The following is a 25,622-nucleotide window of genomic DNA, read 5'->3' as shown; positions in this document are numbered from 1 at the left end:
AGAGAGAGAGAGAGAGAGAGCTTGTGAGCAGGAGGGAGAGGGAAAGAGAATCTCAGGCAGACTTCCTGCTGAGCACAGACCCTGACATGGGGCTCGACACAGTGCTCTATCTCATGACCCTAAGATCATGACCTGAGCTGAAATCAAAAGTCAGATCCTTAACCGACTGTGCCACCCAGGCACCCCCATATCTTTTTTTCCTATGCTGTACTGGGGACATACTTATACTAAAAAACTGGCTTTCATTCTTTCATATTTCCATTTCCACCCCAAGACTTATGACCAGTCTCAATCCACAGATCTTGCTATAGGTATAAGATATACTTTTATTTTCCTCTCACATTATGATTTCTCTCTAGCAATATCTAAAACAATTTAAATTTTTTTCTAAGGTCATTGATATGCAGACATCACATATATAAAGGGATTTTGAAAGTAGTCTATGTCAACCCCATTATTTAACAGATTAAGGTTCTAGGATCTAAATGGCTAGAAGACCAATCCAAGGTTACATAGTGTTTTTGGGGACCGAACTGAATCTAAGGTTCAGATTTTCTGAAACCTAATCATTATAATTTCCACTATCTCTCCAATAATCTGAGCTCCTGCATCTAGAAAAGAGTCATTTGAGGCTTTCTATAACTTTGAGTTGAGAGAAACAGGGAAACCTCTCTTTCCACATAACACCAAGGGCATGCTGCACCCGGAGGAGGCCAGGCAGCCACCAAGCAACCTACTTACCTGGAGGCTTGGTGTTTCCTCAAGACAGGTGCATGACCCAGGAGAACCTTTGTGTGAAATGTCCAGGAGACCCAAGCACTCCAATTCCTACTCCACATCCATGCTCAGTAGAGGCCACTGAGTTGAGTAGGGCTGGCCAGGCGGCCTGCCCAGCCCCACTTAGGGAGATTCCCTTTTGTCCACAGCAATCACCCCAGCTGAGAGGCTCTTTTGAGCCACACAACAAAAAGACAGTAAAAGAGGCAGCTTTCGAGATCTACTCTGTGGGTGAGACCACCCTTCCCAGCTCACAGGGAGGCTGCCAGCTGTCCGCAGAGGGAAGGCCCGGTGCCCTCTGCCTAGCACATCCACCGCCCACTCCCCTGATCAAGCCCCAGACCACATTCCTCCGCGGAGCAGCTGCACTTGTGTCTCAATGCGTCCCATTGTCCTGTTGATTTAATGAGGCCTCTAAGGCACTGTGCTCGAAAAGGGCAGTCACCAAAATGCCACAGCACCAGACACCTGGCCACCTCACAGCCTGCAGTCCAAGAAGCTCACCCCGGTACAGGAATTAAAATAATTAAAAATAAAAGACAATCACAGTGAAACCCACACTCCTATCTGGTGGATTTTATTAATCCTCCTCTAACGTGAGCAAGTTCTTATGGCAAAGCCGTTTAGAGATACGCTTTGGAGGCATGAACAAGTCCCAAGTCCACGCTTGCTTGATGGGACAAGTCATTGACCCACTTGAAGCTCTAAGTTCCTCAGCTAGAAAATTGATATAAAAAAATCCATTTTATGTAAAAAATCGTACCTTCCCCAGAGGGCTACATGGAGGCTGAGTGGGATAAGGCATGAACTGCACCCCACCCAACATCAGGCACCTTGTAAGAACCCAGTGAATACTAGGTATTACTTATCTCACCAAATATATGTGATACTAAAAAACAATAGCTGAAAGCAAGTGTTTGCATATATATATATATACACGTATGTCTACCTTCGTTCCCTCCTCTCTTTCAGGGCCATTCCGTTTCTCTAATCAGAGAAAATGAGTTACTCTTTGAAAAGTGGTTATAAGCACTGATTGGCACAGTAACAGCTGTATAATGGTCACTACTGCTGATAGTACTGTCGTTGTTATGATGGTTACTGAATGAGAGACTGCAGAGCTTTTGGAATCAGATCTCAGTTGACTTGATCCAGGGATGTGCTCCTGGCTTTCCTGCTCCGCTATTCTGGGAGGAAAAGGAAGACAAAATCTCATAAAGGATAGGGCTGAAATGTGATTAGAATTAGGTTAGAATAGGGATCAATAAATGAGGCCCCACAGGGCAAATCCAAGCCCACTGTCTGCTTTGGTGAATAAAGTTTTATCTGAAACACAATAAACTCCACTCAGTTTACACATTGTCTGTGGTGGCCTTTGCATCACAGTGGCAGAGGGTACTAGCTGCCCAACAGGACTTAGGACCTACAAAACCTAAAATATTTATCCCCTGGCCCTTTACAGAGAAAGTTTGCTGGCGCTCCTGGCTGGCTTAGTAGGTGCAGCATGCAACTCTTCATCTCAGGGTTGTGAGTTCAAGTTCTACACTGGGTGTAGAGGTCATTTAAAAACAAAATCTTAAAAAGAAAATACTTTGCTGACCCCGGGCCAGAAAGAAGACAATGCACCTAGAAGAGCCTCTGGCACATAGTAGGTCATCAGTAAACATGTATCGAAAAAAATGAACTGAATGCATGAATAGTTAGGAAGCAGCTGATTTATTGTTGGCCCCAACCTCTCAAAGGTCTTCATGAAGTCACAACCACTCCATATTGATGTGTCAGCTCTATTATTGTCCTGGGGAATGGCTTGTGCCATTGTTGGGAATGAATAGGACATAAATATCACTTGTAAATCAGACACAACAGTCCTGGGTTCCTGCCAGTTGGCTCCAAGCATCCCATCCTCTGTCCTATTCAAGCAGGAGAAGGAGAGAGGAAGCTGGTGATGGTGGAAGATACATTAAGTTTACATTGAGATAATATAAAGAACAGAGAATAAAAGGGGGCAGACTCCAAAATGGTGCATTTGCCTCTCACCGTAGCAAAGGAAAAGAATGCATTTGATTCCTAGTCTTGTGATAAGAAGCAATAGACCTCAGGCGCCCAGGGGGCTCAGTCAGTTAAAAGCACCCGCCTTCGGTTCAGGTCATGATCCCGGGGTCCTGGGGTTGAGTTCCACCTTAGGCTCCCTGCTCCACAGGGAGTCTGCTTCTCCTTGTATCCCTCCCCCTACTCATGCTCTCTCAGTCTCATACTCACTCTCTCTCAACTAAATAAACCTTTAAAAAGAAAGAAAAACAGATCTCAACCCTCAGAGAGATCAACAAGCACAGTCATTTTCACAACAAAAACTAAATAAAGCTTGAGGTTAGATATGGCTGGGGCTTTGGTTGGATCAGCTTATATGAACACAATCATTTGCTAAAACTTCCATCAAAATTCCTAGCATAAATGTGAATGCCTGCCTTTCCCCAAGAGGGCACAGGCTCTGTGAAGGCCCAGGCTCATCCTCGATCTGCCTTTGCCCACAGAGCTCAGCAGGTGTCCCGTGCTAAGAAATCTTACCCTAGGTCCTGGCGAGACAGGATGGCTGAGGAGCTGAAGCAGGGCCTCCCAGAGGTAGACCAGCTGTCTCAGAAGGCTGCTGGGTACCACACCCACATATCCTAGGTGAGAGATCTGGCACCAGCCTCCTGGCCCCAGTTTGCCCTGATGGCTCATCATTTAGCATCCCCATCACCTTCTAGTGCCAATAACTGAAGCTCCTCCAAGAAACCACCTCATCCCTGTTCTCAGCTATGTGACTTAGTGGAGAGCCCCTTTCCTTGTCCCGGGGATGGACAGTTGGTTTATGTGTGTTCCATTGCTCTAGCCACACCGGCAAGCTGTTTCATAAAACAAAACAAAATAAAAAACCAAAACCAAAACATTAAAAATGAAGCTAGAAACTAAACACTAAAACCCCCATGGTTTTAATGTAATAGGGGTTTATTTCTTGCCCACATGAATCGAGTCCTAACTGGAAGGTGAGTTGTCCCCTACACAGTGATACAGAGACCTAGGCTTTTTCTCTTTGGTGGATCCAGCCGTCAATATACATGGCTTTGACATCACTCCCGGGGCTGTCTCCACTCCTGCCAGCCAGAAAGAAAAGGATGCCTCAGGATCATCTCACCTCTACTCAGATTTATCAGCCAGGATGGGTCACATGGCCACATCTAACCATAAGAGAGCCTGAGAAATGTAGTCTAGTCTTACACAGAAGGAGATGCTGGATTTAATCAACAGGAAGCCCGTCTGGGCATTTACTTTAATCAGAGTCAGTGATGCACAAAGCCAATTTTGCTGGAATTCTGGGGAAAAGATCCCCCATTGATTGGTTATATGCAGGAAGTGTTCCTGAAATACTGGGACCAGTAAACAGTCTGAGAATGATGCCAATCTGCAGAAACCAGAGCTAAGACATGGATCCTGGGGACATCATTTGAATCCTAGATCAAGCCATGCCTGATGCCAGACCTATCACTGGACTTTTCATCTGTTTTGAACCAATTAATTTCCTTTGGGCGTCAGCCCTTTTGACTTGGGTTTTCTTTTTTTTGCTACTAAAGTTTTCTGAGTTACATACTGTTACGGTTGGCTACCAGTGAACTGTGCTCTCCTGTCCTCCCAATCCTGTGGATGTCCGAGAGGCAGCAGAAGGAAAGTTTAAGCATTCAGAGTCTGCAGCTTGACTGCCTAGATTTGAACCTCAGAAACTGCCAGTGGCCCGTGAGTAAATGATGCCTTAGTTTCCTCACTGATAATCGAAGAGCAGAACTAGTCCCTACCTCCCGAGATGGGGCAGATGTGCGGGGTAACTTATGTCAATGCAGATTAGAGTGCATCGTGGGTAGGAAGACTATATGAGGTCTCGTGGTGGTTACTCTGTGACATATCAGACCTCAGCCATGCCCTTTGCCCTCACCACCCCCACCCCCATCTTTTTCTCCACAGCCCTCTTGCCTCCATACCCACCTCTCCTCCTACTTTAATTGGCTTGGGATTGTAGGGGAAAAATAAATTATTTTACCCCCCGGAACAGACACACAAACTCCCCTCAATGACACGGGCTTTCTGAACCCGAGAAGTGTCACATATCAGCAACCAGAAATGCACACGAACCAAAAGTACCAAAGATCCAAAGTTTCATTTTACCTTGATTGTGCCTGAAAATCCTCCTGGATGGTGGCAGAAGGGGAGCCTCGTACAAGGTCAGAAGTGCTGCTTTCACTTCCCTAAATGTAACCAGCAAGAGCTGCTCACAGGCTGGAGGCAACCCTTTACTTTCTCAAACCACTTCTCAAGGCACCATGAACCTTGTTTGACATGAAATCTATCATGTGTTTCTCTGAGATTCCACTGCAGCCTGGCCCCTGAGAGTCTGCAAACCTCGGGGATTGTGCCACCCGAACCCAGAGGCCAATGGGCAGGTGCACAGACCCCTCACTGTGGCAGGGACCATCACTGCTGCTGTGTCCACACGGGGTCACTGCGACTGACAGAGCCGCAGGTGCCCGCTGATGCGGGAGGTGCAGGAGGTGCGGTTGGGGTGCTGACCCAGCTCCCAAAAGAGGACGTGGATCCTGCAGGACCGAGGGAACCCATGGGGGGGTGGGCGCTGGAGCCCCTGGGAACTGGTTGGGGCTGGGCCTCCGTGGGGAGCACAAGGAGTTGGGGATGTCAGAGGGAGAGCAGGGGCGTAGCTGGGGCCTGGGTCTTCAGTTCCCAGGCACCGACTGCCTGGCTACACGTTAAATTACCCCAGATGAACAACACGGCCAGTGTGTGGGTAGCCACATGTTAGCTTTGACCTTCATCGTGGGGCCACATGTTAGCTTTGACCTTCATCGTGGGGCCACATGTTAGCTTTGACCTTCATCGTGGGGCCATCGTTCATCTCCGTTCTGTCTAGAATAGGAGCACTGGGGAAAGCTGGTTAACATGTGAAAGCCTCAAAACATCTGCCTGCAGGCCACAGGTAAAGCACCACTTCCCACCTCCAGCCTGGTGATTCATTAGCATGACAGACATAAGGGGAGTTTTTAATATGCACATTGATTGTGCTCATCATCCATTTTTTCCCTATTTTTTGGAATGCTCCCTTCAGCACATAAAGATGCCTATTCCTCTCATGTTTTAAATGTCTTTCTTGACTCATTTGCAAACACCTCCCCCCCCCACTCCCACCAGTTCCCGCCTGTTTCTCTGCTCTTTACCTGCACAGAACCAGAGGAAAGACAGATCCTGGTAGTCCCCATTCTCCTCCCCCTCATTCCTTCTCAAGCCAACTCCCACTGAGGTGTTCTTTCCTACCTCCCTGCTGGAATGGCTCTCATCAGCTTCCCCTAGGGCTACCACACTGAGTCCAGAGGCCCGTCCATCCCCACCCACCACCCCGCACAGGTGAGCATTGGCTTCCCCCCCCCCCCCCCCCCCGGCCGGCGCCTGCCCCTGTATGGTCAGGACTCAGGCTGCTGTGCCCTCAGCATCCCCTCCCGTGGGGATAGTCCCTGTCCCAGGGCTTCCAATAGGAGCCGCGGCGTTGACGAACCTCACAGGCATACTCTGCCAGGACCCCCTGGCTCTGGGCTGGCTTGTTCAACGACCCGGGACAGCTCCGAGCGGGTATCTAGACATTTCACGTGAATCCTACCCAAGACTGAATTCCTCGGTGCCCCCCACAGCCTGCTGTGCTTCCTTCCGCCCTCCCGCCAGGCAACTTCATTCTTTGAGCTACTTGGGCCCAAAACGTGGGCGTCATCCTTGACTCCTCTCTTTCGGGGGCACCCCCATCCTCACTTTTACCAAGTTGGGGGCCCCTCACTATCACAGGAAGCCGACTCCTTCGCGCCACCTCCGTGGCCCCCACGGTCGCTGGCCTGGCCTGTCTCTCAGCCTGCGGGGCAGTGTCCTGGCTCCTCCCGGGGCCGCTCTTCCCGCTGCGGCGGGATGTCTCCCTCAGGAAGGCAGAGTCTGGCTTTCCTCCACTCAAGTCCTCCTGTGGCGCCCAGAATCCTCGCTGAACACTTCCCTTCTGGCTCCCATTTCCCATTCCATCCCCCCACCCCGACAGCGGCCTGCATCCCTGCATCCCTGCACCCTGCATCCCTGCATCCCTGCTCCTCGCCTGGAACGTCCAGGGTAACCACGCGGCAAACTCCCTGCCTCCGGGAAATCCGTCCCACATTCCACCTTTTCACTGAGACTTACCTTCTGTAATATGTCACCGCCCTGTTCAAGGTTCCTAGTTCTGCACACCCTTTCATCCGCCCTACTGCCTCTGTCTTGAAATTCTTAATTGCTTTTTTTTTTTTAAGATTTTGTGTATTTATTCCTGAGATACACAGAGAGAGAGGCAGAGACACAAGCAGACGGAGAAGCAGGCTCCCTGCGAGGACTCCGATGCAGGACTCGATCCCAGGGCCCTGGGGTCACTCCCTGAGCCAAAGGCAGACCCTCCACCGCTGAGCCCCCCCCCCCCAGGAGCTCCTTACCTGTTTTGTTAACAAGCGGGCTGTGCATTTGCATTTCGCACAGGGGCTGGGGCTTATGCAGCCGGCCTTAAAGAACTCGACTTGCCTCTGTCTTCTGATTTACAAAACACAGAGAATGACAGTAGTTCCTCGTGGGAACTCTGAGGGGATTACGTGGTGTGGTGCGTGCCCAGCACCTTGATTCACAGTCGGGTTGTCTGCTGCGCATCACACGCCCGTTCCAGGCCCGGGAGACGCCCCTGGAAATTGCTTCCGGGGACCTTGGGTTGCGTTGAGGGGAGGACACGGCCCTGCTACTGTGCGGGCAGTAACACGAGTGACTATCGGGCTGGCTGGGGACCACGGTAGCTTGGATCGGGGTGGCTCCCCGGTGAGGTGACATCTGGATGCGCAATGAGGAGGAAAATGAACCCTGGGAAGCAGAGGGAGGGGCATTCCAGGTAGGGGGCGAGGCCACGGGGATGCCAAGGACCGGACCGCTCAGAAGTCTTGGAGAGGCCCAGGGGTCTCCGGGACACGCAGAGCGAAGCCCCAGGCCGCCCGCGCAGGACCCGCAGTGGCCGCACCCCCTGGGTGCCCTTCAGCGCCGAGGCGGCCACTCTCCAGGAGCCAGAAGCTGGGACGCTTCGTGTCACCTGCACCCACACGTCCGAACGCTTGCGGGAAACCGGCCGCAGAGGGGCAGGCGGAGGGACGCGGGAGGACGGGACGGCGCGCGGCCACCGCAGGACCCTTGCGGCCCCCCGCAAGCCCACCCAGCGCGACCTGCAGCAGGGCCGGGAGCGCTCGCCCCGCCGGGTCCCCGGTCGCAGGTGACCCCGGTGGGAATGGCAGACACCAGCGCCGAGGGAAAGAGGAAACGAGAAAGGTTCGCAGGAGTTGAGCGAATCCGCATTCACTCTGATGATATAAATACCAAATGTGGTGGCGTGGACACCCAGCAACTCACACCAGAGAATTAATCAATGGCGTAGCATCCTCACCCAGAGTCAGGACGCTCTCAGGACCCGACGTCCCAACCAGGCAGGCGTTGGGTGAAGGCCTCAGGGAGCCCGGGGTGACCCGGACAACTCTGAGCAGGAAGTTGAGGGGAAGCCCAGGGGACTTTGCCTACTTCACAGTTTTGCTGAAAGCAGGACCTGCTGACTGGTCTCCACAAAAAGGAAAAACAAAATCTAAAAAAAAAAAAAAAAAAGGTCTGCTGCATGGAAAGATTTAAACTAACAAAGGAAGAGGAAAGGGCCAGCAGGCCAGGGACACTGCTTCCCCCTGCTTGGGAAGCTGACTCCCGCAAAGGCTGCTATCTGATGAGTGTGCAGGAAGCCCTTTGCCCTGCAGGGGCCTAATAACAAGTGGTGAGTCTCATTTAGCCTCCCAAAGCACAGGGCAGAGGAGCCAGGAGGGTGTGCGGGGCCAGGTGAAGGCTTGAGCCTTTATCTGTCTGTTTGTGCAGCTCTCTGTAGGATGGGAGGCGTTCCAGGGCAGGATGCCTGGGCCCCAGCATCCTAGCTACCTGAAGATTCAGTGTTTCCACCAAAACTGATAGCCTCTGAGCCCTGGGATTTCTCATACTCACAATGATGTTATCCTCCAGGGAAATTCAGTTCTTGAGCAATGGCCATGGACTAAGGGGGCCCCTCTATGAAGATTAAAAGTCTAGAATATTTCCTCACCACATAGAATGTAAACACAGATATATGCTAGAGCATATCATATGAAGTTGCTGGCATGAGTCCTTTTTTTTTTTTTTTTCTAAAATAATGACTATTTCATATGGGTCAAACTGATACCTGCCTCTGTAGCTGATAAAATTGTTTGGGCAAAATACCACAATGGCGATCAATTCCAGCTTAAATATATCCCACCACCCTTTCTTCAAATCCTAGAATGCTTCTGTTTCCTTTGAGAATGTAATTTTTGAGGGATTGGAGCAATTCGGATTACTTGCAGGTGAAAACAATTCACCTGTGTTCCTCTAGAATGCACCCAGCATTCCAGCCAACCACCAAAATGTTCAAGGCTTACAGGAGTTTGGAGAGGGGAGAAATCCCCATGGGCTAAGAAGTGTAGAGAGAAATATTTGGAGAGAAATATTTACACTCCTGTGAATGTAGAGAAGAGTGAACATCACGTCATCCCATTCCATGATTTAATCACAGAGACTGTGTTTTTGTTCAAGGACAGGATCAGTGGTTGTGGGGGGAAACTAGAGCCAGACCCTTGTAGGCATTAAGCCAATAGTCTCTTCTGCACCAATACTCATCATATATGGAAAGAGTCTGAGAATTTGTGGATGAAAATGACTTTGTTCATAAAAGATTAAAAAAATATTTTTTTAAGATTAAAAAAATATTTAACGTACTTGCAAGAATTTGATTTTGCAGCTCTCAAAATAATAATCAAATAATAAAAATAATCCAACAGACTAAGGTGTGGAACAAAATTAAGAGGATTTCAGAATGATCCATGTAGAGGAAGGAGCTGTGGCAGAGTGGCACAACATGTGGAAAGAACTGAATTCGTAAGTGGCTACAGAAATTTAAAGGAAATAAGAAGAATATGTTTTAATACAAAATTTTTTGAGGATCATGGCATTTCTGTTGAATTATCTAAACTGCTTATCAATGTAGCTGAAAAAATGTCACTCCCATAAGTTACTCTGTCAATCATTAGTGCACATCAAGCTGTAGCCCAAATATTTGGGATATATCAGTTAACTAGACAGAAAAAACTACCTGCCCTTAATGAGCCTATATTCCAAGTATAGTAAACTTATACTAAGTATAGCCAACAGGCAAATTATTGAGCAACTTAAAACGTGATACATACCAAAGGAGAGGAAAAGGATCAGGACAAGAAGCAAGAGGGGTGCACACTGTAGTGTCCATAGAGTAATCCACGCAGGTCTTATGGAGACAGTGGGTTTGAACTAGGCCTGTGGGAAATGTAGGTGTTAGCTAAGTGTGTCTCAGGGAATATCATCCCAGGCCTAGACAGGCCACGAAGGTAGAGGCATGACTGGCTTCACCACACACTCTGGGGGGCTTGTTTGGTCCCTGATCCTGGAGCCTGACTAGTATCTTCTCCATGCAATAGAGAGCCTTGATCCACTGGGTCTAGCCATGTTGCATTATGCCGTGCATAACAAGACCAGTAGATGGTGCAGCGGACCGTTTGGAATGGGCAACCCAGCCCCTGGTCTAGTCCGACTATGTCTGTGGTTAATCTCAACCACATTCTTCACACATGTTCTTCAAGACTTCTGTAACCATGGCTTTCTTCCGATTTCATAACTGACAGCACCCAATTCAGTTCAACATTTTTGTGATTGACTTAGACGAACCACAGATAATCTACTCACAAGCTCAGGAATCAGGTATCAGAATGGTGGTCCACCCTAAGAGGCAGATGAAATGAGAGTATCTGGCATCTGTTACTACTTCATACTGATTGACTGACCCTTTATGCCTCATTTTCACATCTACAAAATCAAAATACCTCCCCTTGCCAAGTCTAGTTCACAAGGTCTAAATAAGGTTTAAGCGAGGTACTACATGCAAAGGTGTGGTCCAAGCTATAATGCACAGTGCAACATGCCTCATCCACCTCCTGTCCCCAGCCCAGTATAGCGTCTGCTGTTCCCTATGTTTGTTGAATAAATGAATAGGTAAAGCGACACTTACAGTGTGATGGCAATCGAGAAAAAAAGATCATCCTGTTAGGTATGACTCCTGTCTACACAACCAAGGTAAAGATAAGTATTTGGGACAGCTTTCTATATGAATGAGGCCAATTGAAATATAATTTAGACTTTCACTTGAGGACTTTTTAAACAGAAGTTATTTCAAAACATGATTAAAAAAAAAGTATAGACTCCTCACTATTTAAGTCCTTGGATATGTTAAAAACACAAGTTAGTCTTACCCAAGGCAGTGAGGGAAGAAGGCCAATGAAAAAAAAGAGTTCAAAAAAAAATTTTTTAATAAAAAAGAAAAAAAAGAGTTCAGTATTACTTAGCAGATCAACATAAGAAAGAGACGGGTTTTTTTAAGTGAAGACCAACATGGGTTCCTCTTTAATAATTTGCTGGTTTGGAATATGAGTAGCTGTTGAACTGTTTTAATGTCCCAGTAAGATGTAAAGGAAACAGGAAGTATTTTGTACTGTAGCCAAGATGTTTCAGGGACCAAAGTCCTGCCCCACGAGTTGTACTGCACCCACGCAAAAACGTCCAGGTGCATGGAGCCCCAAACTATTCGTTCAATAAAACCAGATTCCATTGAAAATGCTTACCCAGCGTGAAAACCACACCCTCAAGTGGAAGGATCTGTCTCTTCTACTGGGGCACTACCTTTAACGGTAAAACTGAGATTTCATAGCGTGCACCGAGCTTTGGTTAGTCCTGCTCACCCTGCTTGGCCCTCGCGTCAAGTCATCAGCAGCACATTAGACGGGGAGGACGTAATGCAGACAGCAGACAACTCCAGACCACTCCCGCTGATTCCTGCTACTGAAAGTCTTCAGGGACGTATGGTTATTTTCCCTTTACTAAATGAAAATCCATAAAGGTGAAAAATTCTAGGAGGTGTTCGATTTGTGGACATATGTGAAGCAATGGTTTCAGCTTTCTAAATCCGTGCTCAAGGAAGAGCAAAACCTAAGTGCTATCTTGTGGCCATTTCCTCTTATTTCTGGCAAAAACTGAATGAAACCTGAATTCTAACCAGAAAATCAATCTTGGAACCCAATTTCTGCTCTTTTTTCCAGCGAAGCAAAAAAATACATCCCCCCGATGTGAATAGCCAGGTCCTTCCTACTTCAGAAACATAAAGTCTTGCCCAGTGGGCCACCATACAAGGTGCATAAAGACCTGGCTCAGATCCAAGAACCCAAGCGGGTCATGTGAATGCCTGGCATTAGCTCTGACTCCACACCACCTGGGTTCAGGCACCTACTCTGCCACTTACCAGCCTTGTGACCTTAGACAAGTCATGCCACTTCTCTCTGCCTCAGTCTCCTCATCTGCAAAGTGGGGATAAGATGATGATACCACTTATGTCATTGGCTTGTGCGGAAGATTAAGTAAATCTGGCTAAATATTTTTAAAACGCCCAGTGTGTGTAGAAGCTGTAAAAGCCTGGGTTGTTGATGAGGAGGAAGAGGAGGAGGACAATGGTGGTGACAGTGACAATGATGGTGAAGACGATGACTCCTTTGTTGGCATGCTTCTGAAGCACACATGAGACACTCTGTTACTCAAAGTGACCAAAGGCTGGCATCTTGATAGTGGCTGGCATGACGTGGAGCTAGACACCAACAACCCAAACCCTGGGACCACAGACAGTGCTCGACTGTCACCAGAGAGGCCTTGGCCCCAGTGTGGTGCTGCTGATTCCAGTCAGGGACAGAATTTTTTCACTGCAGAGGAAACCAGCATCTCTTGAGTCTGCACACCAAAGACAAATGACAGGAGCAGAGGGGGTGTGTGCTCACGGAGAGGACGGAACAGGAGGCCATGAGAGCATAGAGAGGCCACCCCGGGGGGAGGCAGGCCACCCTCGCAGCATGACAGGGGATGCTGGAGAGAGCTAGGTGCCTGAGCAACATCGCTGATCAAACACCCTTGCCCCAGATGACTCTGGACGCTGACACACAAGCCACCAGAAAAGGAACACAGGTGGCCTCTGAGGGGTGATGTCTCACTGAGAGAGGGCACATGGGTTTGCAGAACTGGGGCAACTCAGGGCAGAGGAGACTCAGACCCATGTCAGAGCGACCCCGGGGGAAGAGCAGAGATGTGTGTAGCTGCCGCGATGACATGGGCCTCTCCCCATCTTCACTGTATGAGAGTGATGGACGGGGGGTACACAGCACCCACTCTGCAACGGCGCTGGCCCAGCACTGTGCTTGTTAACACCGGACAGTGGTGGCAGAGTTTTTAGATGACTTGAAGGCCCTCTGTTCATAGGCATCAAATGAGCTTAACGAGGAGAAAAGTAATTTAAAAACTATTCAGATAATGTCTAAGCAAAGCCATGTAAGTTATATGTATCTTTAATGCAAGTCCTAGACTATAGAGTCCCCATGGCCACCAGCAAGCTGACTTCTATTTCCCAGCAACTTAAAAATAGAATATTCAACAGGCTAAAATCTCGCTCCGACAGTGTTTCTCCGAAAGGGATCAATAGAACGCCGGATCTGGAGGTTTAGTTTGCAAGGAGAGGAAGCATTTCTTGGTCTTAATTAAAAAGATTTTTAAAAAAGAAGGAAAATCCTGCTTTAAGCAAAGTTGAACTTGGTTTTGTCACTTGGTTTTGTCACGTTGTGCGTTACTGCAGGACTTCTCAGGACCTCTAATGGGCCAACCAGCATGGTCCATCCATAAGAAAGGGGTGTTAAGGTCAGGGTTTTCCAAATCATCTAAGGAGAGATTCCCACCCCCACCCCCACCTCCAGCCCTCCTGCAGCATCGCCCAGAACTACTCTAGGAAATGCAAGTAAGGGCTCATGTTATTTCCCCGGGGATCAAGCCCACACCAAGCCCCAGGTATTTATTCATGTGCCCCAGAGAGAAAAGGATCAGAAGCCTCCAAGTTCCCTCCGTCGTGCCAGGGAAAGTCAAGGCAGCACACCCTCCATGGCAGGTAAGCCCCAGAATGACCTTGTCTTCACTCGGCGATTGTCCGTCTCCCCCTAGGAACAGTCCACGCGAGCAGCACCAGGAGAGCCTTGAAAAACTAGGCTCTCCAGGGCCCTACAGCCAGGGGTCCTGATTGGGCAGTTCTGAAAGGGGGTCGGGCCCCCAGGAGTCTCCACTGAACGCAGGGGCGCTAAGCGCATCCCCAGGGGGCTCCATCCGCTCAGACCCTGGGCTAGCCTCAGATGGCCCGTCTGCGTGGGAGCCTCTTGGGTGGTTGGTCCTACGGTCCTACAGTGTCCTGCTGTTTCCAAAATGCAAGGAGGGGAAGGCTGCGGGGAGGGGTTGGGATGACGTCAGCACACCTGGCGTCAGTACCACCGGAACCTCTCGGTTAACTCAGTGCTGGTGCCAGGGGACGGGCCCCCTGTGCTGTCCTGTTGACGAGCCCGCCTTTGTCCCTTCTGGTTCTGAGCCTCACACTCTCCCATTGGGTCCCTCAAGTGCGCCGCACACTCCCTGTCTGGGCACAGCAGGAAGGGAAGGCTGGGTGCCCACCTGCTAGCTGTGGGATCTCAGAAAAGCTGCCGAGCCTCTCTGCCTCCGTTTCCTTACCTGTACGGTGGGGAATAACAATAATAACAATCCCAAGGATCTCTCCAAGAGCTGTGAGGCTTGGGAAGGGTGACCCTCGGGGAAGTCAGCCTACTGACTAGCGTGTAGTAAAGTTCTCAAGTGTTGACCATTACTGTTTGTTTTTCTTTTCTTTTTCTTTTTAAAGATTTATTTATCCATTCAGAGGAGGGGAGGAGGAGAGGCAGAGACACAGGCAGAGGGAGAAGCAGGCTCCATGCAGGGAGCCTGACGTGGGACTTGATCCCCGGTCTCCAGGACCACACCCCAGGCTGCAGGCAGCGCTACACCGCTGTGCCACGGGGGTGCCCACTGTTTGTTTTTCTTACTTGCAGCTGCAGGTAGGTCTGTGCCCTGGGATCTCAGGGGCTCAGAGTCAAGGAAGGCTGGCACCCCCGGCCTCAAGGAATTCACCACGGGGCATGGGCTACAGACACATGGACGCACGGACAGTGACAGATACGACTGGACGTCCGCAGTGTTATATGCAAAATGCTGGGAGAATTTCCGAGTGGTGTTGGAGGGGCAGAGCAGCAAGGCTTCCTGTAAGAGGCGGCATCCGATCTGGGCCTCAAAGCGGGAAACAAGACCTACAGTTGTGATGGTTTGTTAGGACAAGACGTGGAAGAGGGAAGGGGGTGAGCTGGAGTCCCAGCCACAGGCACTGCAGGGGTAGGCTGTGGCAGTGGTTGCAGCCCTCCAAGGAGGCCGCCTCCCTGTCCTAGGTGATGGCCCCAAGCTTCTGCAGCGTCCCTCTGTGGGACCCCCGGCTTGTGGGCGCCCCAACGCTGGCAGTGGAGCCGGCAGCCGGCTCGGAACTGTGCTCTCAGAGGCAGGCCTGCAGTTTGCCACCAGGGGCCATACGGTTGGCAGGCCATGGGCAGAGGAGGCGGGACAGAAGGGGGACGGCAGCATGGCCGGGGCAGGGGCTTGCTCTCCGCCTTGGCCCGGCAGGATATCCTGTCATTCAGCTGGGACGCATATAGGGGGAGCGGCCGTGTGCCGCGGCCCCTGGCTTTGCACCTTCCCTTCCTGGAGGCGGGCCTCACGTGCCAGCGGCCTCAGTCCGGGCTTGGGAGCCAGCACGGACACGAGAGACCTCCCGGGGAGTCCGTCCCGCTCCGCGGCAGGAGCTCACGCGCGGCGACAGGTGCCCGGCACCAGGGCCGTGGCTGTCGTCATGCCGCGGGGTCTCGCAGCGTTCCTTCTCGGGCTGCTCGTGGCCGGCTTCGGCTCCCCACCTGAAGCGGCAGGACAGGTGAGGTGACGCCTACAAGGCCTTCCTCTTCATGTCCGCATGTGTGCAAAGCTTTCGGTCTGTGCTGGGTACGAACTCCGGTGTGGACCCCATCAGATAGGGGGTAGCCAGGCAGGAGGGGACCCCGCGGGGCTGCGCCATGTCTCTGAAGGTGTTCGTCCCCGCTGGCTCGGCTCCGAGCTCAGCCTCCCCCGCCGGACCTCTGGCGTGGGTGCCACCCTCCTTGCTCCCACGGCGCATGTTGGCACCCGGGGGGGTCTTATTGCTGCTGCTCTCTTTTCCTTTATCTTCATAGTCTCATCACCGTGAATCCCCCTCGCATCATTGTGAGCATAGGAAATAGCAGTGGTTGAAGAGGGATGAGTAGAGAGATGTTCTGGCCAGGTCCGGGCGGGTGATGTCTGCTGGACAAACACGGCGGTAACGGGAACTTCCACAGGTTGTGGTCAAGCACCCCGGGCCGTGGTGCCAGCTGCGCGGGGGCAGGCGCCGCGAGATCCCCATGGGCACAGGCCGGGTGCCGGGGTGCAGCGGGGCCGCCCTATGCCAGGAGCGCTCGCGAGGCCCTCTGGGGATCCTTTCAAAATGCATCTCGGGAGGCATGATTTCTGCTTCATCAGTAACAAGACACGAACACAGTGCTGCACCTGTGCCGGGCGAGCCTTCGCCCACACAGGCCTGATGCCAGTGGCTGAATTATGGATGATGCTTTTCCTGAAAACGCCAGAAGACAACTGACGGGCGGGTGCTCCAGCTTAGGGGACGGGGACCACTGAGCTGGAATCAGGGCCCTCACTTGTTTGACGGCTGTTTCTGAGGCCCCATCCCGGTGCCCCCAGCCTGCTAGCGGGTCAAGCTGAGCACATTAGTGTCCCTGGACTTTAGTTTCTGCCCCGATAGTGCTCCCCATGCAGCCCATCACCACCTCAGCGTCAGAGAGGGCTTGCTTAGGCCAGAAATCACAGCTTGACCAGGTTTTGAGGCTGGGTTTGCTTTTCAGAGGAGACCGTTGGAGAGAGAAAATGAACCATTTTATTTGAAAAGGCCAATTTGAAAGTCAAGACATTTCTTGAAAAGAGAGTACGAAATCTGACCTTTGGGGAAAGACAAGAAAAAGTAGTGTCCTTCCATACACTTATCTAAGTGGGAAAACCTACTACAAAGAAAATCCTTTTAAAAAATCTGGAGGTTCTATGACCCTTAAAGGGAGTTGATTCAAATTGCCGCTGAGGGTGGCTTTTTTTTTTAATAATAAATTTATATTTTATTGGTGTTCAATTTGCCAACATACCGAATAACTGAGGGTGGCTTTTATTGTTATTCTACAGCAAGCCTTCCAGGGCTGTTTTGGTTCCTAACAACCACAAAGGAAAGCTGCCCCTTTTGTTTCTCTGTACCAGCCGGTAGGGAGGAGGGCTAGCCCACCCAGGAGTCAGAAGACCATGAACTTTGCGAGTCACTGAAGCTTCCCTCCCCTCAGCATCCTCCCCCTCGTGTGGGCATGGTGAATCTGCCCTGCTGGTCTTTGACACCAGCACGACTGCATAAGGTGATGCCTTCCGGAGTGTGTGCGACCATAAGGTTCCCTGCAAAAATAAGATTTCTTCTTATTCAGCCTTTATGCCTTTTAGTAGACTCAGAAATATTTATGACATTCCCACCATCCCTACCAGTGCCAGGCTCAGCTGTTTGGGGGTAGGGGTGAGTAAGGAGAGACATGATCCTTTCCCACAAGGGTTTTCTGAACAGGAAGCAAAGACAAGATGTATCCTACTGGCCAGCAACACGCAGGGTAGGAGTTGAAGCAAGGAAAAGAGATAGGTATGGTTTTGGGGAAGTGGTGTGGCCCGTGGGGCCCTGAAGAGTGAAGCATGGTGGGTAGGGGGAGAACTAACACACTCCTACCAGGAGAGGCAACAAGCCAAACACGGGGCGGGCAGGGTGGAGAAGCAGGGGAGGAGCGCAGGAGAGTTCAGCACCTACGACCATCCAGGTCCCTGCCAGGCAACTTGCACATATCATACCGTGTAAGGGTCTCTGCAAGCTGGGGTGTGCGGTCACCGTCTCTGCATTGCAGGGCATGGAATTAATTCACGACTGTGCACTAGCCACATAACACAGCCTGATCCCAGGCTCAGGTCTCCAGACTCCCTGATTCAGCCTCTCTTCCTGGTACGAAGCTGCTGCTTCCTAAGCTTGATGGGAAATGAGGGAGACTTGAGGAAGGACCAAATCCACTTGGGAGGATCAGCATCAACATCATGGATGATAAGGGATCCTGGAGACGGGGCCAAAGTGGGTCTGCAGCACCTGAGTTTCCACCACCTGATGGTGCTGAGCAACTGTTTCTAGTGTGTTTGTTGTGTTTCCTACAACTCATTCAACCCACAGATATTTACTGAGAGCTCCTGTGCACCACACACCATTCTAGGTGCTTAGGGTACCATCAAGGACAAAACAGAAAAAGGTCACTGCCCCTTGGAGCCCATATTCTAGCTGAATTATAATCAAAAGATTTCAGACAATCTTTTGAAGCAGGAAATACATGCTTCACAGCAGTTAGCACCCAGACTGGACTGTTTCTGTAGAATCCATGGGAAAGAACATTCTTGATCTACAACCAAGTGACCCTAAGTAACTGCTTTAAAGTTTTCCCATTTGGAAAATGTACAGTATATTTCAGATTTCCCACTGGGTATGTGTGTGTAATGACGTGATTGTGCTTTGCTGAATTCTAGACCACAGATCAAGGACGGCAAATAGGTGGTGCCAGGGGCTGCCTTCCCACCCGCGGCCATAGCAGGCATTGCCTGATGATCCCAACACTCCTTCTAAATAAGGTTGAGAGTGACAGGCCAGTCATCACCAACCCATCTTGTTGCCATCCCTGCCATTCCGTGGACATGAAGCTGATGGGTGGGGAACGTTGACCAACCCAGGCTCTACTAATGAGACTTGATTTTTTTTTTTTTAATGTTTTCACAGGCAAATAGATGCGATAAGAAATCTCTGCTTACCATTAGGACCGAGTGCCAATCCTGCTCACTCAACTTGGGAATTAAGTGCCCAGACGGCTACACCAAGGTTACCAATGGCTCCATGGGGGTCCGAGACTGCAGGTACTCATGAGAAAACAAGCATGTTCAAGTCTTGAAATTTAAGGGGTTTGTGAAGCCAAATTGAAACTTCCCATCTCAAAAAAAAAAAAAAAAAGAAAAGAAAAGAAAAAAGAAACTTCCCATCTCAAAAATTGCAAAGCATTTCCATGATTTTCCCTTATTCTAAGACTTCATTCGGTCCAAACTTAAATAACTCACAACTAACCACCTTGAATCTAAAAAATATACTATTGATTCACATTTTAATACAAAACTGACCAAATTGCATTACACATAAACATTTTCCCTTCATCTTGCCCTTCTTTATTTTGAAAATCTGGGTTTTGTTTCATTTGGGAAGGCTTCCAGCCAGAACATGGACTGAAAAGCGAGGGGTCTGACAGTCATCTTACAAGCTAGCTGAGGACCCTGATACTAATTAGAACCTGAAGAAGGACGACAAAGGAATTGCAGCTTCATGCGTTTTATATGAGGATGGCCTTTCTGAAATCCTCTTCTGGTTCAAAACTCTTGTAATTCAAGGCAGAGCCTCACAAAGGATGGAGGAAGCAGTTTCCCTCAGAGCTAATAGAAGTGGCACCCACCTCAAATGTAAACACCACGTTTTATGTACTCAGCCTACTAACTTAGACATTAGATGGGTCGAAATGAGTTAATTCCTAATTCAGTGATGAAGATCAGTACCATTTCTTATTTTGTGTAAAATAAGAACGGAACACTGTCATGTCACACTATTCTAAATTCACGTTTGCTTAATGTGACCCCAGTAGATTCTGAAACCAAGGTCATAAGTTTAAATAAAAGGTTCCAAATAGGGATCCCTGGGTGGCGCAGTGGTTTGGCGCCTGCCTTTGGCCCAGGGCGTGATCCTGGAGACCCGGGATCGAATCCCACATCGGGCTCCCGGTGCATGGAGCCTGCTTCTCCCTCTGCCTGTGTCTCTGCCTCTCTCTCTCTCTCTCTCTCTCTCTCTCTCTGTGACTATCATAAATAAAAATTAAAAAAAATAAAATAAAAGGTTCCAAATACTACCTGACCTAGAATTAGCAAGCATATGTGATAGTTGACCAGTCGGCGACCACAGCAGGCATACATTTGTGGCTAGATCCTCTTAAGTGTATGGAGGGACATATGGTTCACAGTGAAAATTATGTGGTGACTTTTATGAGGGATTTTTTTTGTACTGGCTACTTTTTTTTTCCCAGCAAGGTGGATACTCAGATACATGCTCCCCACCTCACCATCCCCCTCCAATACACACACACACAGAGACACACACACACATAGGCGGGGTTACTGCACTCATTCTCTCTGCTTTAGAATTGAGGGCTTTGATCTGTCATCCTTTTATGATGAAATAAATCCACGATTGGCTCTTGAGGCAACACGTGGTTCTGCCCTCTGCTCTTCCTCCTCCCATCTTTGTGAAGAGACGCCCCCACCAGTATTCTCAAGCCTTCAGGGGAATTGTATGCTCTGTCTCCAACTTGATTGCCCATAAGGCCAGTAGCCCAGGGACTCACCATCACACGATTCCTGACAGGCCTCATTGAGAGAAACGATACCCATGGAGGATCGTCTCTAGATAGACTAAAGTCAAATCCCAGAGTAAGCCGTCCATGCAGAGATTCCCCGAGAATAGACAATGGTGTTCAGCTTCCATAGACTCGCTTCTCCCAGTCTGTACCTCAGTGACAATAAAACCTTTTTAAGAAACTCATCACCACATCTCCCTTGAGGAAACTGTGGCAAATCTTGCCTGTGAATTACACCGCCTCTCACAGAAATGTCAACATCTACAGTATCTGAAAAAAAAAAAAAAAAAGCGCTGATTCTAAGCAGCAGCTGGTTTTGTTTAAAACCCAGAGATCCTTCTCACATTGGCTGAGACAGACAGGTGTGAGGTACACCCCTAGCACGTGCCTACCCTGACACCCTGACACCACCTGGCGTCTTCTAACCTCACTTGTGACATCACTGTAGACATTTCACCTTCATTTTCATTGTGCTCTGGTTTTTTCAGCCATTTCATACAATCAAAGGTCAATCATGATTTTTACTCTCCCCAGACAGCAAAGTGTATTCAATCTCTGTTTTTTCAAATAATAGGCAAGTGTAAAGGGAGACCTAAGTAAAAATCTGGGCCAACCCCACTGCCCGGAGTTAACTATGTTGCTCTGATCATGATGTCCTCTTCCCCCACAAGGTACGCCTTCGAGATCAGGAAGTACTCGCTGTATCTCCCCGGATGCCGCCATATCTGTAGGAAGGACCACGTCCAACCTCAGTGCTGTCCAGGCCACTGGGGCCCCAACTGCATGGGTAAGTGGCACAGCATCTTTCTTGGACTCTAATACTTGCTTTTCAATGTCCCATTTCACAGAAACTCGAAAGGATGGAAGTCCGATAAAAGGAGACTGTCAGCACCTTTTTCTAGAAAGTTCCATTTCAATCTATATGTAGAAGAATCTTTCTTGCTCTGTCAGCTTTTATAAACAGATATAAGTAGAACTTGACCTCCAGTTCAAGGTCTCTTTTTAGAGAATTCCCTTACAAGTCAGAAAAAAGGACAATTGAAAGGATATCCATTTTTATGAAAGAGATAATGGGCCATAGAGATGATGTAAGGATGCTGGGCTACTACAACACAAGTACAATTTTCTTTAAGAAGAAATTCTACTACAGCATCTCAGAGACCACAGGTACTATTTGGTAACAAAGATAATCATCAGATCTGCTCAAAGTCTAGTCCTTAGGATGGAATGTCAAATACTACGATGGCCCATCTCTGCCTCTCTCTCTGTGTGTCTCAGGAATAAATAAATAGAGTCTTTAAAAAAAATAAATCAAACATTATTGTAGATGAAAGTACTTGACAGAGTGACACACACACACAAAAAAAGCACTTTAATAATGTTTCAGGGGTAAAAGAGAATGAATAACAGTCAACACAGACCTTGGACAGTGACAGCCAGGTTCGGTGCCATTCTGTCTTCGAGCCCTTGGTACACATGGGTGACTCCCAAACCATGGGCGGGCAGACAGGATCCCAGCCCATCCGTGGGCATCGTGCCATCACAGTGTTCTGTGCATGGATGGGGTTGGCCTCCCATCCCCTATGGATTGTGCACAGTTCCTCATAGGTTCGCACAGTTCCTTCTGCTGGGGCTCGAGGCCAGAGAAGCAAAGTAGGTGAAAAGCCAGAGCTGGATGGTCTTTCTACTGTCCTGTCATTGGAGCAAAAGGCCATGTCCCTTTATCTTCATCTTCCAAACATACCACATGTCTCCAGAGGCTTCCTTCCTTTAGCTCAGGAAAGAGATAAACACTCTACTTATATTTCACCTCTCACATTTTGTGGCGATGACATGTGAGGTCCTGCCTATCACTTTACATTTCCACAAGGATATGGCCTTTTCCAAGCTGCTGACGTGTGTGTGAGGAAGCACCAGCTCCGGAATGGCTTTCTTTCCGAAACCGGCATGGCATCCATTCTTTTCAATGCATCAACAAATACTTCACACTCGATACTCAGTAACTTTTAAAATTGTTTTAATAGTGGCTCATTCCAGTTAGAAAATAACTCTGATCAACTCCAAAATAAAATCAGAAAACACACCAAAAAAAAAAAAAAAAGCACAAGAAAAAACTATGCATCATCTTCTAAAATTGAGAATAAGGCATGGATTCTCACTTGGGGAGGAATATGTCATCCTGACATAAGAAAGGTGTTTCTACCCAGGTTTAACTGGCTTCTCCCTCATTAAAACCAGAACTGCTTTACCAGACCAGCACAGAGCCGTCTTTACTAATCAGCACAGAAACATATTTTACACATTGAGTGTGAAATAGTTGCATTTGAACAACCAGTATCCTACGTGAGAGGAAATAGATTTTTTTTTTTTTTTTGGCATTCTGGTTCTCCTGATTTTACCATGAATGCTAACTGATTTGCACAAACAACTCCAAGTAACAGAAAAGAATGTGGGCAAAGGGGTTGGCTATATAGAACTCGGGTTGTGGCCAAAACAATCCAGTTATTTCAGAGGGAAATGGTTCTGATTCTTCTTTTTCTGAGTGGTATCATCAAATCCTGCACATTTATTATTTTTCTTGGCACTGCATTGTGTCTCTAGACCCGGTTGTGTGCTTCTTGCCATTCACCGAGCAGGTTGCAAATCATGGACTTGCATGGCCTTGTGGCCAGTCTGGCAGGTTTGTCCCCTTTGGCTTTGAGTGAGAAGGAAAGCGCCATTCACCTAAGGAGCCTGCTGTATGACAGTGTCCTGGGGAGACTGTTTCAGCCAGAGCTGTCGGCAGCTGAGCAGGATGTGGCATGAACGCAGCACTGGGGCAGCAGCACTGCCAGGGACTGGGAGTGGGCGCTGTGCTCCCGGGGGTGAGGTTACAGCCTGACACTGGCCTCTGGCTGCTGGTGACCTTATGATCTTCCTTTAAAGAAGCAGAACAGCCATGATTTGCCAACAGCTTATAATACGTAAGCCTGCAGCTGAGCCACAATCCGAGGCAGGAGGCCATGGGGGCTGCAGCCGGAGGGAGATGCGATGGGGCCTGAGATCCTTGGGAATGTGCCTTACAGCAAATGCTGTACTGTCTTTTTGAGCTCAGTTGCTGAGAACATCAGTTTTACCATCTTTCTTCTTACCCGGGGCCTGAGGGGATAGCAAATGATTCGAAAGCAGGGCTAGATTGTACACTTTTGCCTTAAAAGTTATATTTAAAAACTGAACACGTCGTTTCATACATTTTAAACTTAAACCGTTCAATTCAGGACATAAAACGAGGACTTTCTGTGCCCCACACACCTGCTCTCTTTTTCCCAAAGCTCCTCCCAGGAGTGGCCCCTCTTAGGTCAAGCGCTGCCTGAGCACTGACTGTTGTGCAGCCGCACGTATCTGATAGGTCCAGTGCCTACCCCCAAGGAGCTCGCAGGGGCAGATGTGGAAAAATAATCCCCCTGTGGGCCTGGCAGGGGCCCTGGGGATTCTGAGGGGCCCTGCAGCCTGCTCAAGGGCCGCAGCTACTGGTGCAGAGCCAGGCAAGAACACAGGCCTGTCCTGAGGCCCAGCGTGGTTCTAACCCCCTCCTACCCCTGTCTCCCTGGTAACCACTGGTTATGCCAGGTCTGTGGCTGGGAAGGCTGCCCGCCACCGATCACAGCCTGTCCCCAGGAACTTGCTGCTGTCACCACTAGCCAGGTGCCTATCACTGCCAGGACTTGGTTCCATGACACCAGGGCTCCCCAGTCCAGTTCTGTAGCTGAGGGACGGTCACCCCCCACCCCTTCCCCTCCCCCCCAGCCCCCCACCCCCCCACCCCTGGGCCTCCCAATACTGCACATACCACGCCCTGCCGCTGGGCCTGAGGGTCACAGACACCTCCCCCACCCCCCCCATGGAGCCATCAGTGGCACAGGACACCAGCTACATTAGCCGCACACACACAAGAAGTGTCTGGGACACACTTGTACAAACTATTCATGATGCTTTTACCTGCGACTCACATGTAAGCGGCATCTGTGTTCCATGCGGTAAAGTTTTGTCATCACAAAACGGAAGCAGTGGTGCCTTTGGGCCTGCCTCCGGGTGGTGCTGCAGCTCGGGTGAGCGCATGTGCAGACTCTGGGGTCCGAGGAGGCAGCAGGTGCTCAGAATAGGCTGGTCTGCACCTCTGGCCCCCGTGGTTCGAGTCACTGGCTGGCCTTCTCCCAGGCCTGTGCCTAGCTTGGCTCCACCTGCAGGTGCTGACCTGCTGTGCTCTGGCTTTGGGGTTAAGGACCCAAAATCTTGAGTCAGGCCTGATTGCAGTGCTCATTCCAGAACTCACCAACCACATGGCATTAAGCAAGTGATTTGCCTCTCTGGGCCTCGATTTTCTTTTCTTTCTTTTCTTTTCTTTTCTTTTTTCTTTTCTCTTTTCTTTTTTAAGATTTTATTTATTTGAGAGAGAGAGAGAGAGTGAGAGACAGAGAGAGAGAGAGAGACAGAGAGAGAAAGCAGGAGGGAGGAACAGGCTTCCCACTAAGCAGAGAGCCCAATGCTGGACTTGATGCCAAGACCTGAGCCCAAGGCAGATGCTCCACTGCTGAGCCCCCCGGGCTCCCCTGGGCCTCAGTGTTTTCATCTGTAACCTGGGGCTGCTGCTGCTGCTGATGATGTCAACATCAGTCTTGCCTTCCTCAGGTGTGTGAGGATAAGACCATGTGTGTAAAGGGCTTAGCAGCAGTAAATGCTCACAAATGCCACCCACCTGCTAAAGACCTGATAACTAACCCTTGACATTGGCAGCCTGGGGATGACATCCCTGTGCATCCCATTGTTTATGCAGTTCACAGCCTCTTGGCTCTATTATTTTTCTTCTCACAATTGTCTGCGGCCCCTGTGGGTCCCTCAGGTGCCTCGTGCCAAAGCAAAGGCCTGCCCTTCGGGGTGCAGGGAACATATGCCATCCCTCTGCTCAGGCTGCTCTAACCAAACCTGTGACAGTAGATGTTGATTTCTCATCACTCTGGGGCTAGAAAGTCCAAGACCAAGACACTGTGGATTTGGTCCCAGCGGAGGCTCTTGTCCCTGCCTCACAGATGGAGGAGAGCCCTGTGTCCCCACATGGCAGAGAGAGAGAGAACATGCACTCTGGTCCCG

General features: G+C 49.5%; 1 protein-coding gene across 6 annotated transcripts in view; it reads left to right on the top strand.

Annotated features, from left to right (window-relative positions):
* The first annotated feature begins 15,626 nt into the window (after positions 1-15,626).
* The window catches only part of STAB2 (stabilin 2), a 137,623-nt gene continuing 127,627 nt past the window's right edge, over positions 15,627-25,622 (top strand). For all 6 annotated transcript variants that reach the window (XR_008665915.1, XR_008665914.1, XR_008665916.1 and 3 more), the window contains exons 1-3: positions 15,627-15,841; positions 18,827-18,960; positions 21,167-21,282. Coding sequence is in view for 1 of the 6 variants with exons in the window: in XM_055336600.1 (XP_055192575.1) it covers positions 15,764-15,841; positions 18,827-18,960; positions 21,167-21,282 (328 nt within the window). In the remaining 5 variants the exon portion in view is untranslated. The remainder of the gene's footprint in view (positions 15,842-18,826; positions 18,961-21,166; positions 21,283-25,622) is intronic.

Source organism: Nyctereutes procyonoides, unplaced genomic scaffold (assembly GCF_905146905.1).
Source record: "Nyctereutes procyonoides isolate TBG_1078 unplaced genomic scaffold, NYPRO_anot_genome, whole genome shotgun sequence".
NCBI classification, from domain to species: Eukaryota; Metazoa; Chordata; class Mammalia; order Carnivora; family Canidae; genus Nyctereutes; species Nyctereutes procyonoides.
This window is presented reverse-complemented; position numbering and strand designations above follow the sequence as displayed.